Here is a 24,697-nt window from a genome sequence, read left to right as displayed (position 1 = left end):
ACTATAAATTGTTCACTGAAAAAGAGAGTGTTTAATTATAAATGAAGAAACCTGCTTCCCAGTTGATTAAACATATTAAACGCTTTATATTTTCAAAGCTCTACACTGTTGTTAATAAGCTATTTCTCACAATGAATCTCAGAGGGAGCCTAAAACTATCACCCTCCTATTTTTATAAATGATGCACTTGACCCATAAAAATTAGATCTCCCATATTGGACCACATAGAAATGAAAAACTAGAATTAGATTTCAAGCTCTCCATGTACCTGTGCCTAGTTAAACTATGTTCTTAGTTTTTTGAGCAGCCAAAGTAAATTAGAAAATTAAGTAAATTTAGCTGTCCTTTGTTACTATAAATGGGCATGCACACAAACACCCACACACACACTTTTTTATTTTTTTTAAATAGAATTTCTGTTCTGAATGCAAAACCAGGTATTTTGTTATGGAGTAACATAAAGCAAACTCAAAGAGATGTCTCTCCAGTTAAACGATCCATGACAATTATTCTGATATTCCTTAACTTTAGCTCACTTTCCAGACTGACTTGTCCCTCTCTCCCTTTTCAGAATCTGTCCTTTCAAAAGACTAATACAATTGACTTTGGCCAAATCCTGGTATTGTCTGATACTGAGATCAACAAATATTTGTAACAATGAGTTCATTCTTAAAAGCTCACTTGGTTATTTTGCTTTCTGTCAAAAATATAATTATATATCATATATTGTCTTATTTATTAATTGATTATTAGGTTTATAATATTTAATATTTTTACCTTGGATTTTAAATATTGTTTCCCATGAATAAAACGGTCTATGACATATATATATTGACTTTGTTTTTTATCAGTGGCTTTTGAATTGTTTAGTAGTTCAAATCTAATTTGTCTAATGAGTTTGCAGTTCTCTCAATATCAGTATCACTTTACTATGTCACTGTGCAGGGAACAGAGCTAGAAAACAATAGCTACCTAGTCAATAAATATTAATCACTGAAACTTCATAATTTTTTGTCATGTTTGTATATGACAAGCAACATATAACTTTAGTGAAATTTGTCCTAAATGTAACTCCATATACAAATATAAATTCATATAAACATATATAATTTTTATCTTTAAAAATTAGGAATTATCTGTTTCATTTTTTATTTGGGTTAAGGTGACAGAGTAAGGAAAAATTTTACCAAATGAAAGGAAACTCAAATTTTATGAGTGCTAACAAAAGTAAATGCTCCTTGACATACTATTTTTTTAGGTCTTTAAAAAATAGTAAAGAACATTCTATGATCTACTAATTTTCTTTGAACTATAGAACATCAATATATTTGAGTTATATGTGCACAGTATTACTAAATACAGTAACCAGATATGGACATTTTTCAGTGTAGTTCCTTTTCTAGACAAAGTGTGAACATGTATTCCAGTGTCCTATTAAAATATAAATATATGACTCTGTGTAATAGAATGTCATAACTTCTCCTGAGTTCATCCTAGAGTCATATACTGATAAAATTATGGCTGGGAATAAATAAGTTTCATAAGCTGCATTTTATTGTAGAAGATGTCACAAGCAATGATACAAGAATGTACGGTTTAAATATTTGTGTTTTGGTACTTTCATTAACACTGAAGCTTTGTGCATTTTCTAAACAGTATTTTGGAGGTTCTACTCTGATATTCAGACTTCTTCAAACTTATACATTTCATATCTATGCAGTAGGTGGTTTTTTTATACATAAGTATCATATGTATTAGGTGGATAAGTAAGACTATAATTTATGAGTACACAATTTGCCATACCTGATGGTCAAGATTATGTCTCTTTTATTCATCTCTTATTATGAGGTCCTTGCCTAGCATCCAGTCTTGAACAGGAGCTCTATAAATATTTCTTGAAAAAAAAATATGAAAACTAGTTTTGATATTCATTTGCCTTTCCTTATTAAGATGTAAACAAGAAAGCAGATGAAAATATTTAGGGTTGGAGAGTAAAGAAAATTAAAAAAATTTTTTTAAGATAAAAAATGTATCAATCTCTAGTGCATTCTTAAATCATTCTTCAGATTTCCATTACATGTCCTGGCCTTTATTGGACTAAGGAAAATTAAGTTAAATTCAGGAAAGCCTACCCAGAATGCAATTAGGAGGCCTCCAATTTCTGCAGGTCCCCCCATATCGACATCATTTTTCCCAGTGTCATCATATATTTAGGTTTAATAGGGAATGAGCGATATTTTATTCTGATGATTATGCTTTACTGCATATGATACATTTCATCATCTAGGAATGGTAATGTTACAGGAGAGGGGCACGAGTAGGATGTTGGAAAAGAGAAAACTGTGTGTATAAGACTATTGCTGCCATAAAAAGGAGAAAACTGTTTTCCATCTTGAATGTCATGGATCATTCAAAATTAAGAACTCAAGCCCTTAAGAAGCAGATAGATGCAGCTTCTTGTAGGTCATCATTATTGACTCAGGCAGTGAAAACTGAAGCACAGATTTCAGACCCAGAAAGCACTGCTGCTGGGATACAAACACAGTATGTTTTCCAAGCCATCTGCTAAAAGATTCTTTTGGTCATCTGATGAGATAGCCAGCAAGCAGTTTCTACTGGGAATATCTCTATGTGGTGCATTAGAACTGTCATAGTACATTTTTTGAAAAAAAAAAAAAGAAAAACGAAAATGCCTCATGCATATGAACTGACTAAATTCTTACCAAACTAACTTTGGCCAGCATGTAGATACAACCTTAGAAGAATTTTTTAACATGTGATTTGTACAGTATTTGAGTTATTTAGGGAGTTGTGCCATAATTAATGTATGGCATAGGGAAGAAATTGGGTTTAATGATCCATATCATCATTTTTAATTCTAATACCTAATGACTTTGTATAAACATATTTCATCATTTATTCAAACTTCAATGGCAACAATGTTTATCATATATAGACTTAAAGCATTTTTTATATTACTGGAAAATATTATCCAATTTATAAAAATCAGTTTTAGAGTCTCTAAGTGACATAGGTCTTTAGATTATTTCTGGATTACCTGAATGAGGTTTATTAATATGCACACTACCTGGAAATTGAAGAAATGTGTATACATTTTATTTTGATTTGCTTTATTTCAGCCCAGAGATGATTACCTAGAGTGAATGAATCCCTAACATTATGAAAGTAACACTAACTACTTATGGAATTTTTATGTTTTAGCATTAAAAAAAGGACGATTTTGGATCACACCAGATCCTTATCACAAAGATGACAACATCCAGATTGGGCGTGAGGTGAAAATATCTTGCCAAGTAGAAGCTGTTCCTTCTGAGGAGTTAACATTTAGTTGGTTTAAAAATGGTCGTCCATTAAGAAGTTCTGAGCGGATGGTTATTACCCAGACTGATCCAGATGTCTCCCCGGGAACGACAAACTTGGACATCATTGATTTAAAATTCACGGATTTTGGGACATACACATGTGTAGCATCTCTGAAGGGAGGAGGAATATCTGATATCAGTATTGATGTTAATATATCCAGCAGCACAGGTAAGAACCATATTTATGATGCCAAAGATGTTCACATTGGGAATAATTTCTTTATGTTTATTAGACAAAATAGTCATCAGTCAAGCTAAGAACATTCTTATTTTCAAAAAGCTTCCTGAAACCAAAATCCTTACATTCCAAATGCCCCCAAAATATTATGTTTATAGACATTGTTACTTCTGTTTTCATTAAGATTTACATGAGGCTTTACAGAAATAGTGCATTAAAATTAATAGTGTTGGCTATGATAGAAGCTTCTTGGTTAAATAGTATCATTTTTCTTAATTATTAATTAGGAATCCTCTATAGAGACTATAAGAATTAAAAGTTAAGTAGCAAATATCTAAAGTTTTAAAACAATTTTTAGAAATTGAAATAAAACAAAATATTTAGTTTTAAGAAGAAAATGCCAGGATAATTTAAGAGTATTCAGATTCAAATATAAGGTATATAAGAAGTGTATCTTTCACCAGTAAAAGCCATTGATGCAGATGTTAAAAATGTAACCAGATGCAACACTTTGAAGAACCTTGTGATAGAATCTCCTCCTGATGAGAATGGCTAAATATAAAAGTATACTGGATTAAAATTTCTCCTTTTAAGATTAAAGCCAAAAATATGTCATCAATTGTCTCTCAATGTAGGAGGACACATTAGCTTAATTCTTAGGATGTTTTAAAGTCTTGTGATTTTATGAACTGCAATCAGTATGCATCTGGAGAACTCCAACGTATCTTTATTTGTTTTGCCAGCTTGTTACCAGATTGAATTTTAATTTAGGATTTTTATATAATCCTAGGGTGAATAATATGTGTTGAAAACATACTGCACAAATGTAGATAGCAGACATACTCTTTTGAGGGAATTTAAATAGCCAGCTTCTCTTTTCCAGTCAGGAAGCTTTTTGACTCTTTTGTATGTTAACAGATTGACCTGTGATTTTGCGTTTTCTCATAATTCCAAACTGCAGTGTGCCCTTGACTGATTTTATTCCTTAAAGGATATAGTTCATACTTCAGGCTGACCAAATGTGCTTACTTTGCATCATTCTGCATTATTTCTAAGGGATATTCCGTTCTATCGGGATGAAAGATACTTGTGTTTGAATAGATAACATACTCTAGTTATCAAACACACAAAACACAGCAGTAACTATTTTTTTAAAAAAAAATCTAACCTGTACTTCAAAATTAGTGCCAGCCCGAGGAGATGGACTCATTTTAGGATATCTAAGGAAAGCTATTGATATAGTCAGTCAATCACCATTCATTTATGAATTTATTCAATCAGCAAATATCCACATGTGCTCTCTGGCAGCACATATACTAAAACACATATCCACTGAGTGCCTACATCAGTGTGCTAGGGGACATCTGAAATATTATATTTTCTGTAAAAGTAAGAACAGTTGTGTAAAATTCATGATCATGTATCCTTTTTTATGACGGATGTTTTCCAGACTTGGTCTACACTTAATTACAACTATTGCTTTGTTTGTTTAGTTGTTTGCCTGGTTTTATTTGCTTATTTCTTTTTTGGAACCATTGATACAAACTCATTTGAAAAGAATCAATGCTTCTATCTAAACAGACTTTTCTGATGGGGGCACAGTTCATATACTATTAAATTTAGACAAAAGAGAGAGCGGAGAATGGAGAGGAGCGAAGAGCATTGTATAATTATTCACAAAGTGAGTTCTAACATTCATTTTTATATACACTTGTTATAGAGCCTGTGTGAAACTATGTATTATAAATGACAAGCATTGATTCATGAAATTTCCAAAAATCTTAAAAGGAATATGCTAAAAGATGATTAGGAAAGCAGAAAATTCCCAAGAAATGCCTCAGTAATAAAATTGTAGTTGTAATAAAGTTTTCTAACTGTTATCAGTTTGTCTGGTTCCCAAAAGTGACAGGGCTCAAGATAAAGGAGGTATATTAAATCCTCTTCCAAAGTGCTGACCAATTCTGTCCCCTGCCCACCATAGACAGACTTGGTTATTGTCTGTCTCCTCCCTAGAGTGGAAGCTCTATGAAGTCTGAGATCTTGTTTGTGTTGTTCATTGTTGTAATCTCAGCGTCTGGAAAAATAAATGGCACCTAGAAGGTACTCAATACATAGTTATTAAATCCAAAAAATGAGCTAATTTTTGCACATAGCTTTCTTTTTAGGTTTTCTTTCCTCCCCCTGTTATTATCTCTACAAGATAGACATTTGGTATCTCTCTTTCCAAGCTTGTACTTCTCTACTGACTTAAAGAAAGTCATTTAAGGAGTTCCCATTGTGGCTTAGTAGGTTAAGAACCCAACATAGTGTTCGTGAGAATGCAGGTTCAGTCCCTAGCCTTGCTCATTGGGTTAAGGATCCTGCTTGCCACATAAATCATAGATGTAGCTTGGATCTGGGTGTTGCTGTGGCTGTGGTGTAGGCTGGCAATAGCAGCTCTGATTCAACCCTTAGCCCCAGAAACCTCCACATGTAGCAGGTTTGGCCCTAAAAAGGGGGAGAAAAAAAAAGACTCAGTCAATAAACTAGTTTATACTATCATTTAACATGTTATCACTCCCAGGAGCAAAACTGGCTCCATAATTTGTGGTATCCAGTGAACATTTTTTAAAGTGTGCCCCTTGTTCAGAACTTTAGAATAATTTCATGATGGTGATATAGAACATTAAACCAAGTGCAAGTGCAGGTCCCTTCTAAGGAGGGGTGCACAGGTGGCATGCTCATGGAACTGACCTGTGTAGGGGAAAGAGAGGTCTACAGAAGATGTTGTTTAACATAAAGAATAAGTCACTGAAGGAGATTACATATTCTATTTTCATGCTGAAATTGGATTTGATGTTTAATTTTGCTTACAGTTGAGTGGAATACCAGAGTGCAGTGTGAAGATCTATAGATTAGAGGTTGTATGCTTCTATTTGTATCAATAAAAATTATTTTTATCACCACACAGTAGAAGACTACAATTAAGGCAATGCTTTGATATGAAATATAGAGATATTACTGGGGATAGAGATTGAACAATCTGTAACAAAGAGGAAAATCTTGAACTATATTAATTCTGTGAACTAAATAAGATTCAGAGGAAATTCCCACAAATTGGATGAGTGAAGTAAAGAGAAGGAAACTACTGTAAAGAAATGAGTATGTGGGACCCTTTTAGATTCTTGTTTTTGCTGGTTTGAATTTAGAATTGGTCAAGTGGTTTTCTTATGTTTTCTTATGTAACATCTTATATATGTTAAATTTAAGCGGTTTTAGGGTGACATTTTGAATTTAAAATTAGAATATTTTGTTTATCATAGAAAATCTTACAGGGAATCTTCGTTACTGTGTTTTAAGAGACATACATGAAAACTTTAAGATGAAGATGAGGTACCACAAAGTACTTCTGCCTAATGGTTTGAAAACTGTTTCCTTAAATGACAGAACCACAACTCTAGATATGTTTTTATAGACTTTAAAATTGAAATACAAAATATCTCAGGTAAATCCTAGTTTATAGAATTATTAAAAAATTTGAAAGTTAATGATTTGATTTTTAAACAACTTAGAAGGGGGAAGCTACATACATTTTGGAGTTTGCCTTATGCAACTGATTGAATAATAAAAACTAAGATGTATGTGATAACAGATTATGTCTTCTTTTCCCATTAATTCAACATGAGAGAGATTTTTCCTGCTTGGTTCTGCAGACATGTAAATTGTTTTATTGTGAGCAGTTGTTGTTCTGTATGCCAATTTAATATTCAAGTTTCTTGCAGGTTATTTTATTATGTTATTGCTCTGTATCTGGCTCTGTGTCACATGGTGACAGACAAATGGCCTTGCCCTTAGGGAGCTTACAGTATAAGTTGTCACATTACTCAGTTGTCAGATGATTTAGAAATTAGACAGATTGTATAGTGGGATGGATGCTGTACTTGAAGTTTGATCGGACTTCCCAGGGAATTGTGAATACTTTTGTCAGTGTTACACAAGAAAATTTCACAGAAAAAATATTTGGCTTAAATATTGATGGAACTAGCATTGTGACAATGAAAAGATGGTACATTTGGCAAAGTATATAGGATGAACAAAGTCCCAGAAATAGTATGTGTTCTTCATTTCTTGCTTTTACTGTATTTTAATGTTAACTGATATTAATATAAGCATGTTTTATTGGTTTATTTCAATTTTATTATTATCATTAATGAAGCTTTATTTTACATGGCTAGATTACAGGTAACTTAAAAAATTGTAGTCAGCAGGTTAAGGATCTAGCATTGTCACAGCACTGCTCAGGATGCTCCTGTGGCACAGGTTCAGTCCCTGGCCCAGGAACTTCCACATGCCACAGGCACAGCCAAAAAAAAAAAGGAGAAAAAAATTGTAGTATCTGTTGTGAAGTTTTCAAAGAAAAATTTAAACATGCTGAAATTTTAGTTAATACAATTAAATCTTGTAAAGTAAAAATCCTTTACATACTTAGTAGAATATGCATGTAAATGTGAGCATACGATTTTGGCAAGAGTTAAAATCAAAACTTAAAACATTGTTACTTGTTTGTTATTCACTTATGTAAATATATGTTATAGTAGATTTAATTTCAGAGGGCTTGATGAAAAATATTCTATTGCTTCCTTCAGTATTGTTCTACATAAAGTCTTTTGGTGCTCTTTAGCTTGCATGTATTCCTTTGCATGACGTGAATACTTGCAAGTTTATAGTATACTAAGAAGCATCCTTATCATGCCTAGAAAATATAAACAATGAGCCTGGTGATCTGTAGAGTTCTGTAGTGAGACATCTGGTGGACAAACATAGCAGAAGATTCAATGCAAATTTGATGATTTTTTCCCTCCCTTATTAAAGTACAGGAACATTTTATATAGCAGAAAATGATGTGAGATTTAGAGGATTAAACCAGATGTGGCACAAGCATAGGTACACAGAGGAGGTGACACATTGAGAAAATTAGTTTGAAATTTTGGCTTCGCTGCTGACTACCTGACTAGTTAGTATAATTATGATAGTTAAGCATCTGTACAAGTATTCACATCTGTGAAGTGAAAGTTCTTGATAATGTATGACTATGGTACACAACTAATAAGAATAGTGAATTAACATGAGAACAAAAGACAAATGATTGTCACCCTAATTGGATTTGCTTCTTTGCCCTTTTCCAATTAAAGTGGAGTAAAAACTCATGAAATCTTGCAGATTAAAAATGAGATTTTTATAGAATAACTTCAATGAGTTATGTAAGAGGTCATTTTATTTATTTATTTATTTTTGTCTTTTGTCCTTTGGGCCGCACTCATGGCATATGGAAGTTCCCAGGCCAGGGGTCTAATTGGAGCTGTAGTTGCCGGCCTATGCTAGAGCCACAGCAATGCCAGATCTGAGCCGTGTCTGCAACCTATACCACAGGTCATGGCAACGCCAGATCCTTAAACCACTGAGCAAGGCCAGGGATCGAACCCGCAACCTCATGGTTCCTAGTTGGATTCATTTCCACTGCGCCATGATGGGAACTCCCAGAAGTCATTTTATATAAGAGGAAGTCATAAGTAAGACTAACATATGTACGACCAGGCAGTGATCCATGTAGTCAGAAGTTATATAATAGGTTCTTGATCTTTTGAACAGAGAAAAGTTCATTTTCTCCCTTGACTCCATAATTGTGAGATTCAACCCATGACCTCCAAATTCATGATGGAGAACAGAGGTCAGCTGTCTTTTTCTGTAAATGGTGTAATGGTAATTATTTTCAGCCTTGCAGGCTATATGGTTTCTGTTGCAGCTATTCTACTCTGTTACAGTAGTCAAGCTGCCACAGACAACAAAATGAATGGACACTGCTTTGTTTTATTGGAATGAAGTGTAGTGCCTATTAATTAAGAAATAAAATCCCAACAAAGCTGAACTCTATGAACTTGCTAGGAAAGTAGGTGAAACCGCATTTAACTGTTGTTTGTCTATCCAAACATTAATATATTTTCTAAGGATTGAGGCATAAATCTTATTTTTTTAAAAATTTCCCATTTATTTGTATACAGTTGACCTTTGAACAGCATGGGGGTTAGGGGTACTGACCCCTTAGCAGTATGAGATCAGAGTATAATGTTACAGTCAGGACTCCATTTTCAAGGTTCCTTCATATCTGAGGTTCTATATCCTCAGATTCAACCAACCCAGGATCACGTAGTACTATAGGACTTGTGTATTGAAAGCCCACACAGTGCACACCCATGTGGTTCAAGGGTCAACTGTGTTTTACTTGGGTTCCTTGTTCAACAGATCATTCTCTGCTAGGATGTCCAAGCTCTAGAATTGTGCTGAGATTACTTTGCAGTTGCTCAAGTTTCATTTCTAGCATAGAAGATTTTTATCCTGCTGCCTCTATTCTGGTTGTGAACTCTTTTATCTATTTTTTATCTCTGTTTCTATGTATATGTATTTAACTTTTGAATGGCTGAGGAAACAATAAAAAAAATTAAGAAAAGAGGAATACTATGAATTTTAGAGTCTCCTGGTTATGAAATAGTGTACTCTTCTGAAAAGATGATTGGCTGCTTTCCACATCAGCCTTAGGCATGACAGTTTCACACAGATTAATTCAGTCTTTAGTTGTTGAAGATTCCTCTCTCTTAGTTGACTTTGCATTTATTGGAAGGGGTATTATATCTGTCCCTAAGGAGAGTCAGAAAGAAGCATAGTGTTTTGAGCAGGGCATCAGTAGGGAAATTATCCCCCTAAAAAACATTGAATTATCTCTTCTACAGTCTTTCCCACTTTAGTTTCATAGGCATTGAAAAGGGCTCTTCACCTATGACATTGGGGCTGGAAATAAATGTGGCTAGCAGGTGTCTTTACTGTGTTTCTTAGACCCTTAAATTACTATTGTGCTTTTAATGAACTTTCCAGAGGAAAAATAAACTTCAAAATATTGTTTTTATTGACCATATACACGGAACATTCCTTACAAAATATTGGACTGTAGCATACACATAGAGAGAGCTAATTCCTTTCATTTCCACTATTTCAGTTGAGAATGGTATTAATATCAGCCTACATGGTAGGCAGAGTTATAAAATTTATATTTAGGTAAATAAAAGTTTACCAAGAATATTTTATGTTTAACATTGCCTATTACAAAATAGATTTTATTCCTTAAATTAAGTTTTTATATAAAAATTTATTTAATAATTTGGAGTTATTTCTTCTGCTTATTTATGTTAATCTGGCATTATTCTGTGGTGGATAGAAGTAAATACAACTATTTGGAAGTGTTGGGTGTGGTTAAGGGACTTGCCTGGATTCCATTTAAATGAGTATTCAAATTCTATTTTTAACATAATAAAAGAAAAATAGCAAAGTTTTCTGAAAATGGTTATACTCACACTAAAGTAAGTTTGAGAAATTGTCAGTTTTCCACATCAGATATTATTGTTTGTATTATTATTGTTGTTATCAGTTGGCTTCAGGTAGCACTGATGAAGATCACAGTGTTTGGAGCTAAAGTCCAGTTGCCTATTGATACCAATCATTCAAATAGTCCAAAGTCCATGCTTGAATATTTTCAGAGTAAAAATACTTCCAGAAGGCTTCCCGAAAGCCATATTAGAGTGTGTTAAATATTCCTGAAGAAAAACTGCTAAAATTACACAAAATAAAAATGTAAAGCTGTGTTAGATCAATGACAGCAGTTTACAGAGACATCCTGAAACTTCTGAAGTTTTCTGAATAAAAATAGAAAACCCACCACAAGAGATGAACACAGTATTTACAGCTTAAGTCATTGGTATTTTTCCTTCCATTTGGTATCTCTGACCTTTATTTCACAAGCTCTAAGCCATAAATAATCTGTTTTTAGAGGAGGGAGATTGCAGTTGGAAATTTAAATTTGAGAAACAAGGTTATCTGACAACACAAGTAGGAATAATGCATAGTGTTCTGATATGGCAAAGAGAAATTAAATAGTGATGTCATCCACAATTAAGGGATTAATTCATGAAATGTAGTGCACATTCAACCCCCCAAATATTTATTAAACAGCTGCTGTAGGAAAGGAGCTATAGGACAACAAGATCTAATACATAATGGATTTAATATCCCATACTCTTGAAAATTTTTGTTAATAGTATTTGCTTTATAAAGTATCAGAGTAAAATGAAAGTATACAGGATGAAATTATGAAATCTAGTCAGCAAGAGTTCCGTAGAGCAGGTGGCATCTGAGCTGGACTAGGAGTAAGGATTATGTGGCAATTGATGTTAGAAGAAATGAGTGTAACTAGACTCCTTTGCGCCATCAAGAATGACCACAGAATTTTATCAAGGGAGAAGTTGCTCAGACTGGTGTTTGGGAGATCCATTCACTGGATGAATCTGTAGGGTTCCAGAGAGGGACGGTTTGAGGAGGAATGGTGGAGAAATAGAGGGGACATTCAGGAGCATTCCAGAAGCTTCATAATCAGGAGTTGGGCAAAGAAAACTTTTCCTCTGTTTCCCCAACTGTGTAGACTTCTTTTGTGTTGTGCAGAGGTGTTCAGTGAGTTATTTAGCCATAATGTGAGAGAGAAGGCAGAAATATTTTATTAGGAATTAAGCGAAGGCAAGGTAGATATGCATTACTTTATGGAAGTGTCAGATGAGAGAGGAAAAATACAGAAGACTTAACTAGTAGAAAAAGCATGTCTCATTCATAAACTACATCTGGAAAGTCCGTTAACTACTTTATATCTTACATTACTTTTCTGTCCACCACAGCTTTAGGATTTTTTTTTTAAAGAAAGAGTTTGAAGAAAAGGAATGAGGAAAAAAAGGAACATAAGGAAGAAGTCTGCCTATTGGAGTGTGTATGGTGTGATGAGGGGAAACACTTATTCAGCTGAAGAGATTGAAAGGACTCAGATGAGGTGCTCTGGGACACTCACAACCTTATTAAGGGGCAGTTAAGTCAGTGACCAGTGCTTTTAAGTCAATTTGAGAGAGTGCCTGACTGACAGCAGGCAGCTTAGTGTAGAGCAGAGCCCTGAACTTGGGTCCAGGCCCAAATTTACCACTTAATAGCATTGTGACCTCGGGTCTGGCTAGACCTCAAAACGTTCCATCTTGTAGAATAAGGGGATCAGCTGGGTAACTGATTCCAAATGGTGTTCCAAAGTCAATGAGAGATTTAAAAATATTCTCAAGGGCTACTGAACTTCAGGCGGAAAGGAAGTAACAAGTTGATCATTTATCCTTTTTATTTCCCTTCAAACTTCATATAGAGCAAAACATATATCTTTTATATGTAGGACTTTTATCTAAGACTATATTTGGGTAAAGGATTCTGACTCAAGTTTACCAACTTATACACATGCACATGGTATTAAGCACAAATAGGCATTTATAACAAACCCACGGCAAATATAATAATGGAGAAAAGCTGAAACTCTTCCCACTAAAATATGGAACAAGACATGGATGCCCACTCTCACCACTTTTATTCAACATAGTATTGGAAGACCTAGCCACAGCAATCAGACAAACAAAAGAAATTAAAGGTATCCAAATTGGAAGAGAAAAGGTTAAATTGTCACTGTATACAAATGACATGATACTATATAGAGAAAACCCTAACGATTCAACCAAAAAACTGCTTGAACAAATCAACGAATTCAGCAAAGTAGCAGGATATAAGATTAACATTCAGAAATCAGTCGCATTTCTGTATACTAACAATGAAATATTTAAAAAGGAATACAAAAAGTCAATATCTTTTAAAATTGCACCCCCCAAAAATCAAATATTTGGGAATAAACCCTACCAAGAAGGTAAAAGAGTTATATGCCAAGAACTATAAAACATTAATCAAAGAAATTAAAGGGGATTCAAAGAAATGGAAAGATATTCCATACTCCTTGGTTGGAAAAATTAATATTGTAAAAATGGCCATTCTACCCAAAGCAATCTAAAGATTCAATACGACCCCTATCAAATTACCCATGACATTTTTCACAGAACTAGAACAAGCAATCCAAAAATTTATATGAAACCACATAAGACCCAGAATTGCCAAAGCAATTCTGAAGAACAAAAACCAAGGAAAATGCTTCATTATACCAGACTTCAAGCAGTATTACAAAGCCACAATAATCAAGACAGTGTGGTACTGGTACCAAAACAGACAGACCAGTGGAACAGAATAGAGAACCCAGAAATAAACCCAGACACCCATGGTCAACTAATCTTCAACAGAGGAGGCAAGAATATAAAATGCGAAAAAGTCTTTTCAGCAAGGGGTGCTGGGAAAACTGGACAGCTGCATGTAAATCAATGAAACTGCAACAAACCCTCACACCATGCATATAAATAAACTCAAAATGGCTTAAAGACTTAAACATAAGAGAAGACACCATCAAACTCCTCGAAGAGAACATAGGCAAAACATTCTCTAACATCACCCTTACAAATGTTTTCTCAGGTCAGTCTCCCAAGAGCAACAGAAATAAAAGCAAAAATACACCAATGGGACCTAATCAAACTGATAAGCTTTTGTACAGCAAAAGAAACCATTAAAAAAACCAAAAAGCAAAAAATAAATAAATAAAAACAAAACAAAACAAAACAAAAAAACAAACTTACAGAATGGGAGAAAATAGTTTCAAACATTGCCACTGACAAGGGCTTAATTCTAAAATATATAAACAACTTATACAACTTAACAGCAAAAAAGCCAATGACCCAGTTGAAAAATGGGCAAAAGACTTGAATAGACATTTCTCCAAAGAAGCTATACAGATGGGCAACAAGCCCATGGAAAAATGCTCAACATCCTTGATTATTAGAGAAATGCAAATCAAAACTACCAGGAGATACCACCTCACACGAGTCAGAATGGCCATAATTAATAAGTCCACAAATAACAAATGCTGTAGGGGGTGTGGAGAAAAGGGAACGCTCCTGCACTGTTGGTGGGAATGTATGCTGGAACAACCACTATGGAAAATGGTATGGAGGTACCATAGAAAACTATACATAGAACTTCCATATGACCTAGCAATCCCATGCTTGGTCATATATATCCAGACAAAACTTTCCTGAACAAGACACATGCACCCACATGTTCATTGCAGCTCTATTCACAATAGCCAAGACATGGAAACAACCCAAATGTCCATCAACAGATGATTGGATTAGGAAGAGGTGGTGTATATATCCACAATGGAATACTACTCATCCCTAAAAAAGAACAAAATAATACCATTTGAAGCAACCTGGATGGAACTAGAGACTCTTATAGTAAGTGAAGTATGTCAGAAAGAGAAAGATAAATACCATATTATATCACTTATATATTGAATCTAATATATGGCACAAATGAATCTTTCCACAGAAAACAAAATCATGGACTTGGAGAGTAGACTTGTGGTTGCCAACGTGGAGAGGGTGGGAGTGGGATGGACTGGGAATTTGGGGTTAATAGTGCAGACTATCGCCTTTGGAGTGGATAAGCAATGAGATCCTGCTGTGTAGCACTGGGAACTATATCTAGTCACTTATGATGGAGCATGATAATGTGAAAAAAATGGTGAACATGTATGTGTGAATGGGCCACCTTGCAGTACAGTAGAAAATTGACAGAATAGTGTAAACAAGCTATAATGGAAAAAAAAATAAAATCATTATAAAAAAATCCTGAACTACCTGTAAAAAAATAAAATAAACACAAATAGTCAAAAACCATTTGCTTAGATGAGTTCTTCCATCCCTCTCAAATTATATTATGATTCTATGATTCCAAAATATTATACCACAGTTCAGAATATGGTAATACCACATTTTGAGTGAGAGATGTTAGGTTAGAATGAGGGATTTTAGGAAAGCTTTGAGAAACAAATTTATTTGGGATTAGTTGTACCTGAGAGGTTGGTAAGACATCCTTGAATTTTTGTGAATTAGAAAATAGGGTTTGATAACTGACAGAAAGATCTGAAGTAAACCATGGAGTTCATAGCAATTGTATTAATTAGAAATGAATGAGCATAGCCAAGAAAAAACTATGAAGCAAAGACAAAAAAATATTCAAGGGCTTCGTGGGAAAAGCAGAAACCATGAGAAAATGAAAACAAGAATGGTCATTGGCAATCAAGGAAAAAGACCTCCTTGGTTTGTGTGAAAGAGGGGAATATCCAGTGGAAAACTTCCTGTATTTATAGCATCATTAGGGCCTTCAATACCTTTCATCAGCACGAAGAGGTATGTGAAAGATTATAGTTGTCTCAAGTACTTTAATATTTGTTGCACGGATCTTGATAGTGGAAGGGAACTCTTATTTTTCTTCAAGTGAAAGGATTGGGAATCAAAAGAGGAAGGGAGTGTAGAAAGAAGATAGAGAATGAGAGAGAGATTTACAGATAGTAACAATTATACTAATTCTCTTTTCAATTAGATCATTTAAAGAAGTGAGAAGGAATATATGAAACATTTTTAGTTGGCCTTGTCAGGAAGTTATAAGTTGTTTTGAAAAGTATAAATTGTATCAATATTTCTACTGCTTATTTTTGGGGAAATCATAAATGCAAAGATTAGCTGCATTAAATTCTCTATTTTCTATAATAGTTGAATAAACACTAATTATTTTTTGTATTAGAATTTCCTCACATAAAATTCAATCTATCTAATTATGGAAATTAGATTTAAATTTTTCTCCAACTTTCATCTTAAAATATCCAACACTTTTTTCCTCAACTACCAGAAAAAAGGTTGTACCTTCAAGCGATAGTTTAACAGTGGTTGATTAGCTATTGTCTAATACTGTGTCATGTGTTGAGGATTTTCTTCAGGTGGAAGAATTAAACACTTTTTCAAGTTCCCAGATTACACTGAGACAAGAGCAGGTCAATGAGAAATAGGAAAGCTCAAGTTACATTTTATACAGCCTTCATCCATTTAAAAATGCAGGCAATGGAGACATAGAAACGATTTGAGTTTTAAATGATTGAATAGAGATTCCTCTAACCTAATGAGAACTGAACACCATTAGTTACATAATTTGCACTTAAAAATATAATAAATATTTGGGGACTTTCCTCCCTGGTCTCACAGGGGATTAAGGATCCAGCATTGTCACTGCTGTGACTCAGGTCATTGCTGTAGCGTAGCTTTGATCCTCAGCCCTGGAACTTCCACATGCTACAGGCATGACCAAAAAAATTACAGTAACTGTCAATAATTTACTAGAGTTAAAGAATTATGAAAATTATACTCACTAACTGATGAAGAATAGATGTCTGCATCAAATTTATAGTTGAGAATGGAATGTAAATTAGGGTATATTATTTTTTAATTAAAGTATAGTTGATTTAGTGTTGCAGCAATTTCTGCTGTACAGCATAGTGATTCAGTCATACATGTATATATATTCTTTTTCTCATGCTATCTTCCATCATGTTCTCTACCAAGAGATTGGGTGTAGTTCCCTGTGCTGTACAGTAAGACCTCATTGATTATCCATTCTAAATGAACTAGTTTGCATGTACTAACCCCAAACTCCTGGTCAGGGTATGCAATTTAGAGCTACAATACCAAGACTCACTCTGGAACTTTTGACTAGAAGAGAATATAGAGGTGTGGGAAGTGGTATTAGATTCACTGCTGATATCATGATGATAATAATTGAGGGTTTTTTTTGTGTGTTTGTGTCTTTTTAGGGACCCCTGCAGCATGTGGAAAGTTCCCAGGCTAAGGGTTGAATCAGAAGTGTAGCTGCTGGCCTACAGCTACAGCACAGCCACAGCAACGTGGGATCTGAGAGGCATCTGCAACCTACACCATGGCAACGTTGGATCCTTAACCCACTGAGCAAGGCCAGGGATTGAAGCTGCTTCCTCATGGATGCTGGTCAGATTCTTTTCCACTCAGCCACGATGGAATCTCCAATACTTGAGATTTTTATGTCCGTAGACAACACTACAGAGTTACCATTATCAGTTGAAGAACAGAGAAACAAATAGAAAGTAGCTATGGAGGCTAGATCCATAGACTAATAGTTTGGTGACCATTTTGCTCTGTGTGATAGCAGAAGGTCTAGAATCCTAGATCTCTGGCATTAGAACAATTATTATAGTGATTTAACTTGTTTGCAGTGTCTAGCTTTCATTTTACAGTTTGGAATGTCTTAAAAATCAAAGCTGTTTAATCTTTCAATAGCTCTAAATAGAAGTTGGAACTACCACTAGTGCAAAGAACTTTCCCCCCAAATCTGCTTACAAATGAATACATTTTCATATTAAAAAGGCCTCATTAATTTTCAGAATTAATTTTTCATCCATCAGTGTGAGATATCAATGAGGTTAGAAAAGAGATTAAATAAATTTATGAAGTCATTACACTTGGGATGTTGGTAGCACAATTTGGAGATATGTATGAATTTGGAATATCTATTTTTAAATGAAAATAAAATGTTACTTGGACAGGTCCCCAGATACCTATTTTATAAAACATTTTGAAAATATTTCTAAATGTCTCAGGTATTGGTACCATTTTTAAATTCTGAGGACCTTTATAGATTACCTAGTACCTTCCATTTTATAGAAAAGGAAATGGGACCCCAAAGTTTAGGAACTTGTTTATTTCCTATAGCCACATCTGATTTAAGTTTACAATCCCAGATTCCAAGTCCAGTATAAGAGCTTATAGTATCTTACATTGAATGGATATTTCCATATACTTTCTCAGATAGCTCTGACATTCAGTTATACCCTTTGACAAGGGCCTTGTGTGAAAAGATCTCTGTAGGCAGGTACTAAAATACTCTAAAATGAATTCAGGTGACATTCTGGTTGGATTATATGACCATGTGTTCTGTTGATGGTGGGGCACAACACTTTCCCCTACTCTGAAAAAAACATTTCAAAGCAGGCTGTCAGGTCCCACTGCCCATCGCATACTCCTCTCACTAAAGTGGGGGCAAGGGCTTACTCTATTCTAACTTAAGCATGAAGATTGAGCAGTATTCATTTCACCTAAGAAGACCACTTTCAATGTTATGCTAGGTTAAAATCCTATAATGCAACTCAACATGGTGATACTTGCTTTGTCCTAGCTTCCAGAAAAAAGTGGACCCAGGATTTGTCTTTAACATGCTACGTTGTTTGTTTTTTTATATAATGATTTTTATTATTTTTCATTATAGCTGGTTTACAGTGTTCTGTCAATTTTCTACAGCACAGCAAGGTGACCCATTCACACATACATGTATAGATTCTTTTTTTCTCACATTATCATGCTCCATCATAAGTGATTAAATATAGTTCCCAGGGCTACACAGCAGAATCTCATTGCTTATCCATTCTGAAGGCAATTGTCTGCATCTATTAACCCCAAAATCCCAATCCATCCCACTCCCTTCCCCTCCCCCTTGGCAACCACAAGTCTATTCTCCAAGTCCATGCTTTTCTTTTCTGTAGGAAGTTTCATTTGTATAGCACTGGGAACTATATCTGGCCACTTATGATGGATCATAATAATGTGAGAAAAAAGAATGTATATATGTATGTGTGACAGGGCCACTTTGCTGTTCAGTAGAAAATTGACAGAACACTGTAAACCAGCTATAATGGAAAAAAATATCATTAAAATAAAAAAATAAAAAATAAACTAAATAAAATACAATAAAATGCTACCTTGGAGTTCCTGTCATGACTCAGTGGTTAATGAACCCAACTAGTATCCATGAGGACTTGGGTTTGATCCCTGGCTTCACTCAGTGGGTTAATGATCTGGCATTGCCGTGAGCTGTGGGTGTACATCACAGACCCCACTCAGATCCTGAGTTGGTGTGACTGTGACACAGGCCAGCAGCTATAGCTCTCATTCTACCCCTAGCCTGGGAACCTTCATAAACTGTAGGTGTGGCCCTAAAAATACAAAAGACCAAACAATAAAACAAAAAAATAAAATGCTACCTAACCATATCAGGAGGTGTGTACTCCCAAGTGGCATGATTTGCATTAACTAACCCTAGACTATGCATTAATACTTACAGTGCACAAGTGTAGATCACATTGTCTATAGTGAAATTTTTAAAAATTTTTACAGCATAACAAAAACAGAAAAATGTATGAATTGTAAACATGAAGCTTAAATAGTCTACACACATTTATAACCACACCCAATTTAAGAAGCAAAACACTGGTATATTCTGAAGCATTTCAAAATGTTGAACACAGGCCAATTCTGACTACAAAACCCAGATTCTTTATACAAAACAAATGGCTTCTCAATGGAATGAGCACAAGTAATGAGATTTCAGGCTCCAGAGATAAACTGTGAGAAATGTGTTTTTGATAAGGGAATCTATCTCAGAAAACCCAAGTCATATCCCGTCTGCCTTCTTACCTCTTTGACTAAGGAATTGGAGCCTAGGATGTTCTATCTGGTGAAAGTCAGCCTACGAGACAGCTTACATTCCAACTGAAAGCTTTAGAAAAGAGAAAAAGAAAATGATTTGCAAGGGAAGGGAAGAACTGAGGGCAACAGCCTCCTCTTGTGTACCTAAATAAATCAGGTAAATAAATCAGAATTTCCCATATTTTTGGGTACTTAAAGTAGTCTTAATAATACACTTAATTTTCAGGACACTTAAGACAAGCTTCTGTGAGTATGAAGTATATTGGTAATTTAAATATGTGAAGTAAAAGTAATAAAATGATAAGCAGTTTGAATGTCTGCACTCTAAAATGCATTTAGCTGAATTACAAACCATTGTAAATGAAACATAAGTAGTCCACTTTTACCAACACTATCTAACTAATACTTGTAAACAAAATATATTTAGTTGACATTTAAACAGAAATACCCTTGCTTTTGAATAAAATACAATGTAAAACCATATTAATAAAAATGCTACTGAATTCTGTTGACACACTTATTAGTTTGAAATAAGTTGTGTATCATTCCGATCAATGACAGTATATGAATTTTCATGTGGTTTTAAAATTAGGCCCAGATTTTTATTGTAGCATTCTATACTTCTACAGACTAACAGAATGGATCATAAAATGCAGTCACACATTTGTAGAATGTAGAATATTTGTTAATAAAATCTCCATGTGTTATAAGAAACCCTCCTCCTATTTTTTTAATTGACCAGTTATCTACTAATGGATCTGTTAATTAGACCTATTTTCTCAAAGAACATGTGGTCCTGATTTGTTGATGGAACACTGTGTTCACTGGTTTTTTCATTTTGCTCTTAACAAAGCCTGAAAGAGCCAGCTTCATTTTATGTCATAATGTTTATTAAAATGGTGGTAGTATCTATTTCCACAGGATTCAGTGGTACATAATCAGTAGTGTAATTAGAGAATTTGTAAACCACAGGCATTGTTCAGAGTGATCATTTTAAGAGGCCAAACAATGTCACATGGATTCTACAAGGAGACAAATGGCCTTTTATTATAGAAGTAAATTGATTCTCCTAGCCATTCAGCATTGAGGGGTTTACCACTGTGAGCAACAGTTGCTCTAGAAAGTAAAATACATTGTGGATTTCTTTAAAGTTGTGCTTTCATTAAGCACATTTGATATATAATTTATAGCTTGCCCTCCTTTTAATTTAGAATTCCTTCATCCACAGGAAAGTAATCACATAATTAACCCAATCAGACTGTTCCTTTTTATGTACTGGTCCCTGGTTTTCATGGCAACACCCTGACCTTTGTGAAAATGGACAGCTCTGACATTTTGTCATCCTCATAAGGGAGGAATAGATGTATTTAGGAATGTCCAAACCTCATTACTTCATAGAAATAAAATAAGAACTAGGAGATCTGTATTATGTGCCATTTTATGATACTATCCAAACACACAGATCAAATTAGTGTGTCTGATGGCAGAACTCTGCAGCCTTCTTTCTTTGGATGGCTTTGCAAGATGCCTCTGACTACTCAGACTGAAAAGGTTTATTCTTGTCCTTTCCAAAATGTTCTCTTCTTCAAATACTGTCCTCATATGAAATATACACATATCTCCAAGACAGCTGACAATGACAATGAGATATATAGATGCATAGATAGGTATATTAATGATAAAATATTTTATTGACCCTATGTATACCATTTTCAGTACTTGTGACAACACAGATATGAATAAAAAATCTTTGCTCTCATTGTAGAATATATGCAGAACAATAAAATATAGTCACAGATATAACCCTAATAAAAGACACTGAGGAGAAAACAATAACATATATTGAGAGTTTACTGTTATGCTAGACCTTGTGCTCAAAATTTTATATGCATTATAATGTTTAATTATTTTTAAAAAATGTGAAGTAGATACTCTTATGCTCACTTAGAGTAAACTGAAGGATACCAGTTAGAAAACTTTGCCAAGGTTATACAGCTAGTAAGTAGTAGAGCTAAAGTCTGAATCTAGGCTGCCGGGGCTGAGCCTTGCTCTTTACAAGTATATTGCACAACTTGAAGTACTTGAAGAATATCAGAAGACACTCTAATGTGCATTATGCTATTTTATCTTTAAATTCTCATTGAATTTCCCTTCTCATCAGCCTTATTTGCTGAGAAGAAAACAGGTTAGGACAACTCAAGATTGCACAACTAGCAAGTGGTTAGGCTTTGAGTCCAAGTCAGATTTCTAGTCATTTTGTACACTTAAAACCCTTCCAAACACATTGTCAATTTAAAAAGACCTCCTGATTTAAAAATGATTATGAACAGTTATCAGTTACTAAGAATACTCCATATTTATCCGTTTTCATGGTGCATAGCGTAATTTTTTAAAGTAGTGAATGGCCTAAATTATCTCTCTTGCATATTTACCTATTTAAGGTGTTCCAAAATGTATATTAAAATGAATTGGTAATAGCTTCAACCAAGGGCACAAATTTTCCTATATGTAGTTCTGCTTTTGTTACTCTTAAAATGTTAATTTAAGGGGTATTGCATTTATACACACATTTAAATGTATCTGGATAAATCATGGCACCATCTTTAAGAGTGAGTAGGCAAGAACACAAGTGTTTTGTGGAACATAGAATTTCAGTAATTTGGAAATCTCTGAGCTAGCTTTTAGGCTACAGGATTTTTTTTCCTACTTTTTACTTTTAGTTTGTGTAATCCATGTTTAGAATTTAGTATTCAAGTTTTAAAGTTGAAATCCCCAGTCAGTTGCTTATACACAAAATAACTCTATTATTAAAAAAAAAAAAGAAACAAAAATCACCCACAAACCAAACATGAAATAGAACTTGATTAACCACAGAGAGTTAGGTTGAGGAATCAGCCCCCTATTTCCCAGATATGGTCGTAGATTCATATCTTTTCATCAGATAACTTAATCAAATCTTGGTAATTAAATATCTTAGCACTTTATTTGATTTTGACTATTATAATATCTATCATATCTTAGTATAGATATTATATCATTTATTTACTATAATAATTAGTATACTGATATACTTAATGTTATATTTATGTAATATAATATATAATATTAATAATTATATTGAGTTAATGTAATATTATAAATATTATATCTATTATTACAGAAAAAAGCAAATCTTATTTTGCAGTCCATGTCCCTTCCAGCATTCTCAGTCTAATCCACATTCCTAGCCTGCTAAAATGTTAACAACATTTGAGTTACTAGCAAGCAGAATTGTCTTGGTCCTAATTTTTTTGCTTAATTGTCTCCATAAAAGCAAATTTTTCACGTGTGAGACTTTATGTATTTAGCCTGTGAACATCATTCATTTCTATATTTCAGCACATAAGAAACACAGTAAGTTGGGAAAGGGAGGTTAAACACAGAAAAGAAAGTATGCTTTCCTATTTTTTCCCCAAAATGTCAGCAGAAAATTGTCTTACTGATACAAATTTATATTAATGATTCTAGAAAATATTTTATTATAAGCTCAAATTAGAAAACCAAAATATGTGGTACTCATAACAGTTTGAGGTACTTGAAAAATAAACTTAAGCAAATGCTACATAAGCAATGCTAGCTTAAGGTCCCATTCACTTATCTGTTTATGAGGCAGCAAGAATAGAATCTGTATTCATTTGCAACTGGCCTTGTAGGTTTTGTAGCAGGGAAAATATGAATGCCACTCAGAGAATGATTTTCTGTTTTGTTCTTTCATCTTACACTTTGTGTTCCACTGAATCCCTCAGAGACTATTCTTGTGCCATAGCAACACCTGCTGGGAGAGGGAAGTTGGAACAGCCACAACTGTTTGCTGCCAAACCTGTTTTCCTAATTGAATGGCACTGCATGTCCTCCATCTTCTAATTCTGAACTCTCCAGAGTTGCTACCCTTCAGGATCCTGCTTCTCTCCATATGTTTCAGATAACTAATAATACCATTGTAATCAGATTTTCGATAAGTCTTTAAAAATAAGCCTTATGCATGTGTGTGCTTGCACGTGCGAATATGCACATTTCCCCTTAGAATTTCCAAATGCAAGTGCCATGGTATTTTAACCTCATGTTTGTTTTTAATGCATGCTTGCTTTCTGCTCTGCTGCTAGGTTTGTAAAACACTGTCAATCCTGTTGTATTAGCATCTCCTGGTTAATTATAGATGTCAGTAAAAACAAATGTGTGTATCAGTGCAAAAAAGGCAGTTTTGATTTACAGAGTATGATAAAAGATGTATTTAATGTTTATTCATATCATGGACAAAAACAGTAGACTTACCACATGGTATGATGACATTTAAAAATAAGTGCCTGTTTTATATATGATTTACCAACAAGACTATAAGTAATACAAGTCTCAGAGTTCTAGTCATGGTACAGCGGAAACGAATCTGACTAGGATCCATGAGGTTGCAGGTTCGATCCCTGGCCTCACTCAGTGGGTTAAGCATCTGGCGTTGCTGTGAGCTGTGGTGTAGGTCGCAGATGCGGCTTGGATCCAGCATTGCTGTGGCTGTGGCATAGCCACTGGTGGCTATAGCTCCGATTTGACCCCTTAGCCCTAGAACCTCCATATGCCACAGCTGCAGCCCTAAAAAGCAAAACACAACACAACAAAACAAAAAACAGATCTTAGAATATGGATCCATATGGAGGTTCTATTGTAGAACCAACTAGTCTTTTTTTTTTTTTTACTGATAATAGAGGAAAGCCATAGCATGGACA

The 24,697-nt window shown here is 34.2% G+C and overlaps 1 protein-coding gene across 1 annotated transcript in view; it reads left to right on the top strand.

Moving 5' to 3' along the window:
- The window catches only part of MDGA2 (MAM domain containing glycosylphosphatidylinositol anchor 2), an 826,502-nt gene that overhangs the window by 591,857 nt on the left and 209,948 nt on the right, over positions 1-24,697 (top strand). Inside the window, exon 7 of the mRNA XM_047767260.1 lies at positions 3,223-3,552. Coding sequence (XP_047623216.1) covers positions 3,223-3,552 — 330 coding nt within the window. The remainder of the gene's footprint in view (positions 1-3,222; positions 3,553-24,697) is intronic.

Source organism: Phacochoerus africanus, chromosome 2 (assembly GCF_016906955.1).
Source record: "Phacochoerus africanus isolate WHEZ1 chromosome 2, ROS_Pafr_v1, whole genome shotgun sequence".
Classification (NCBI taxonomy): Eukaryota; Metazoa; Chordata; class Mammalia; order Artiodactyla; family Suidae; genus Phacochoerus; species Phacochoerus africanus.
Note: the sequence above shows the minus strand (reverse complement) of the source record. Positions and strands in the feature narration are given on the sequence as shown.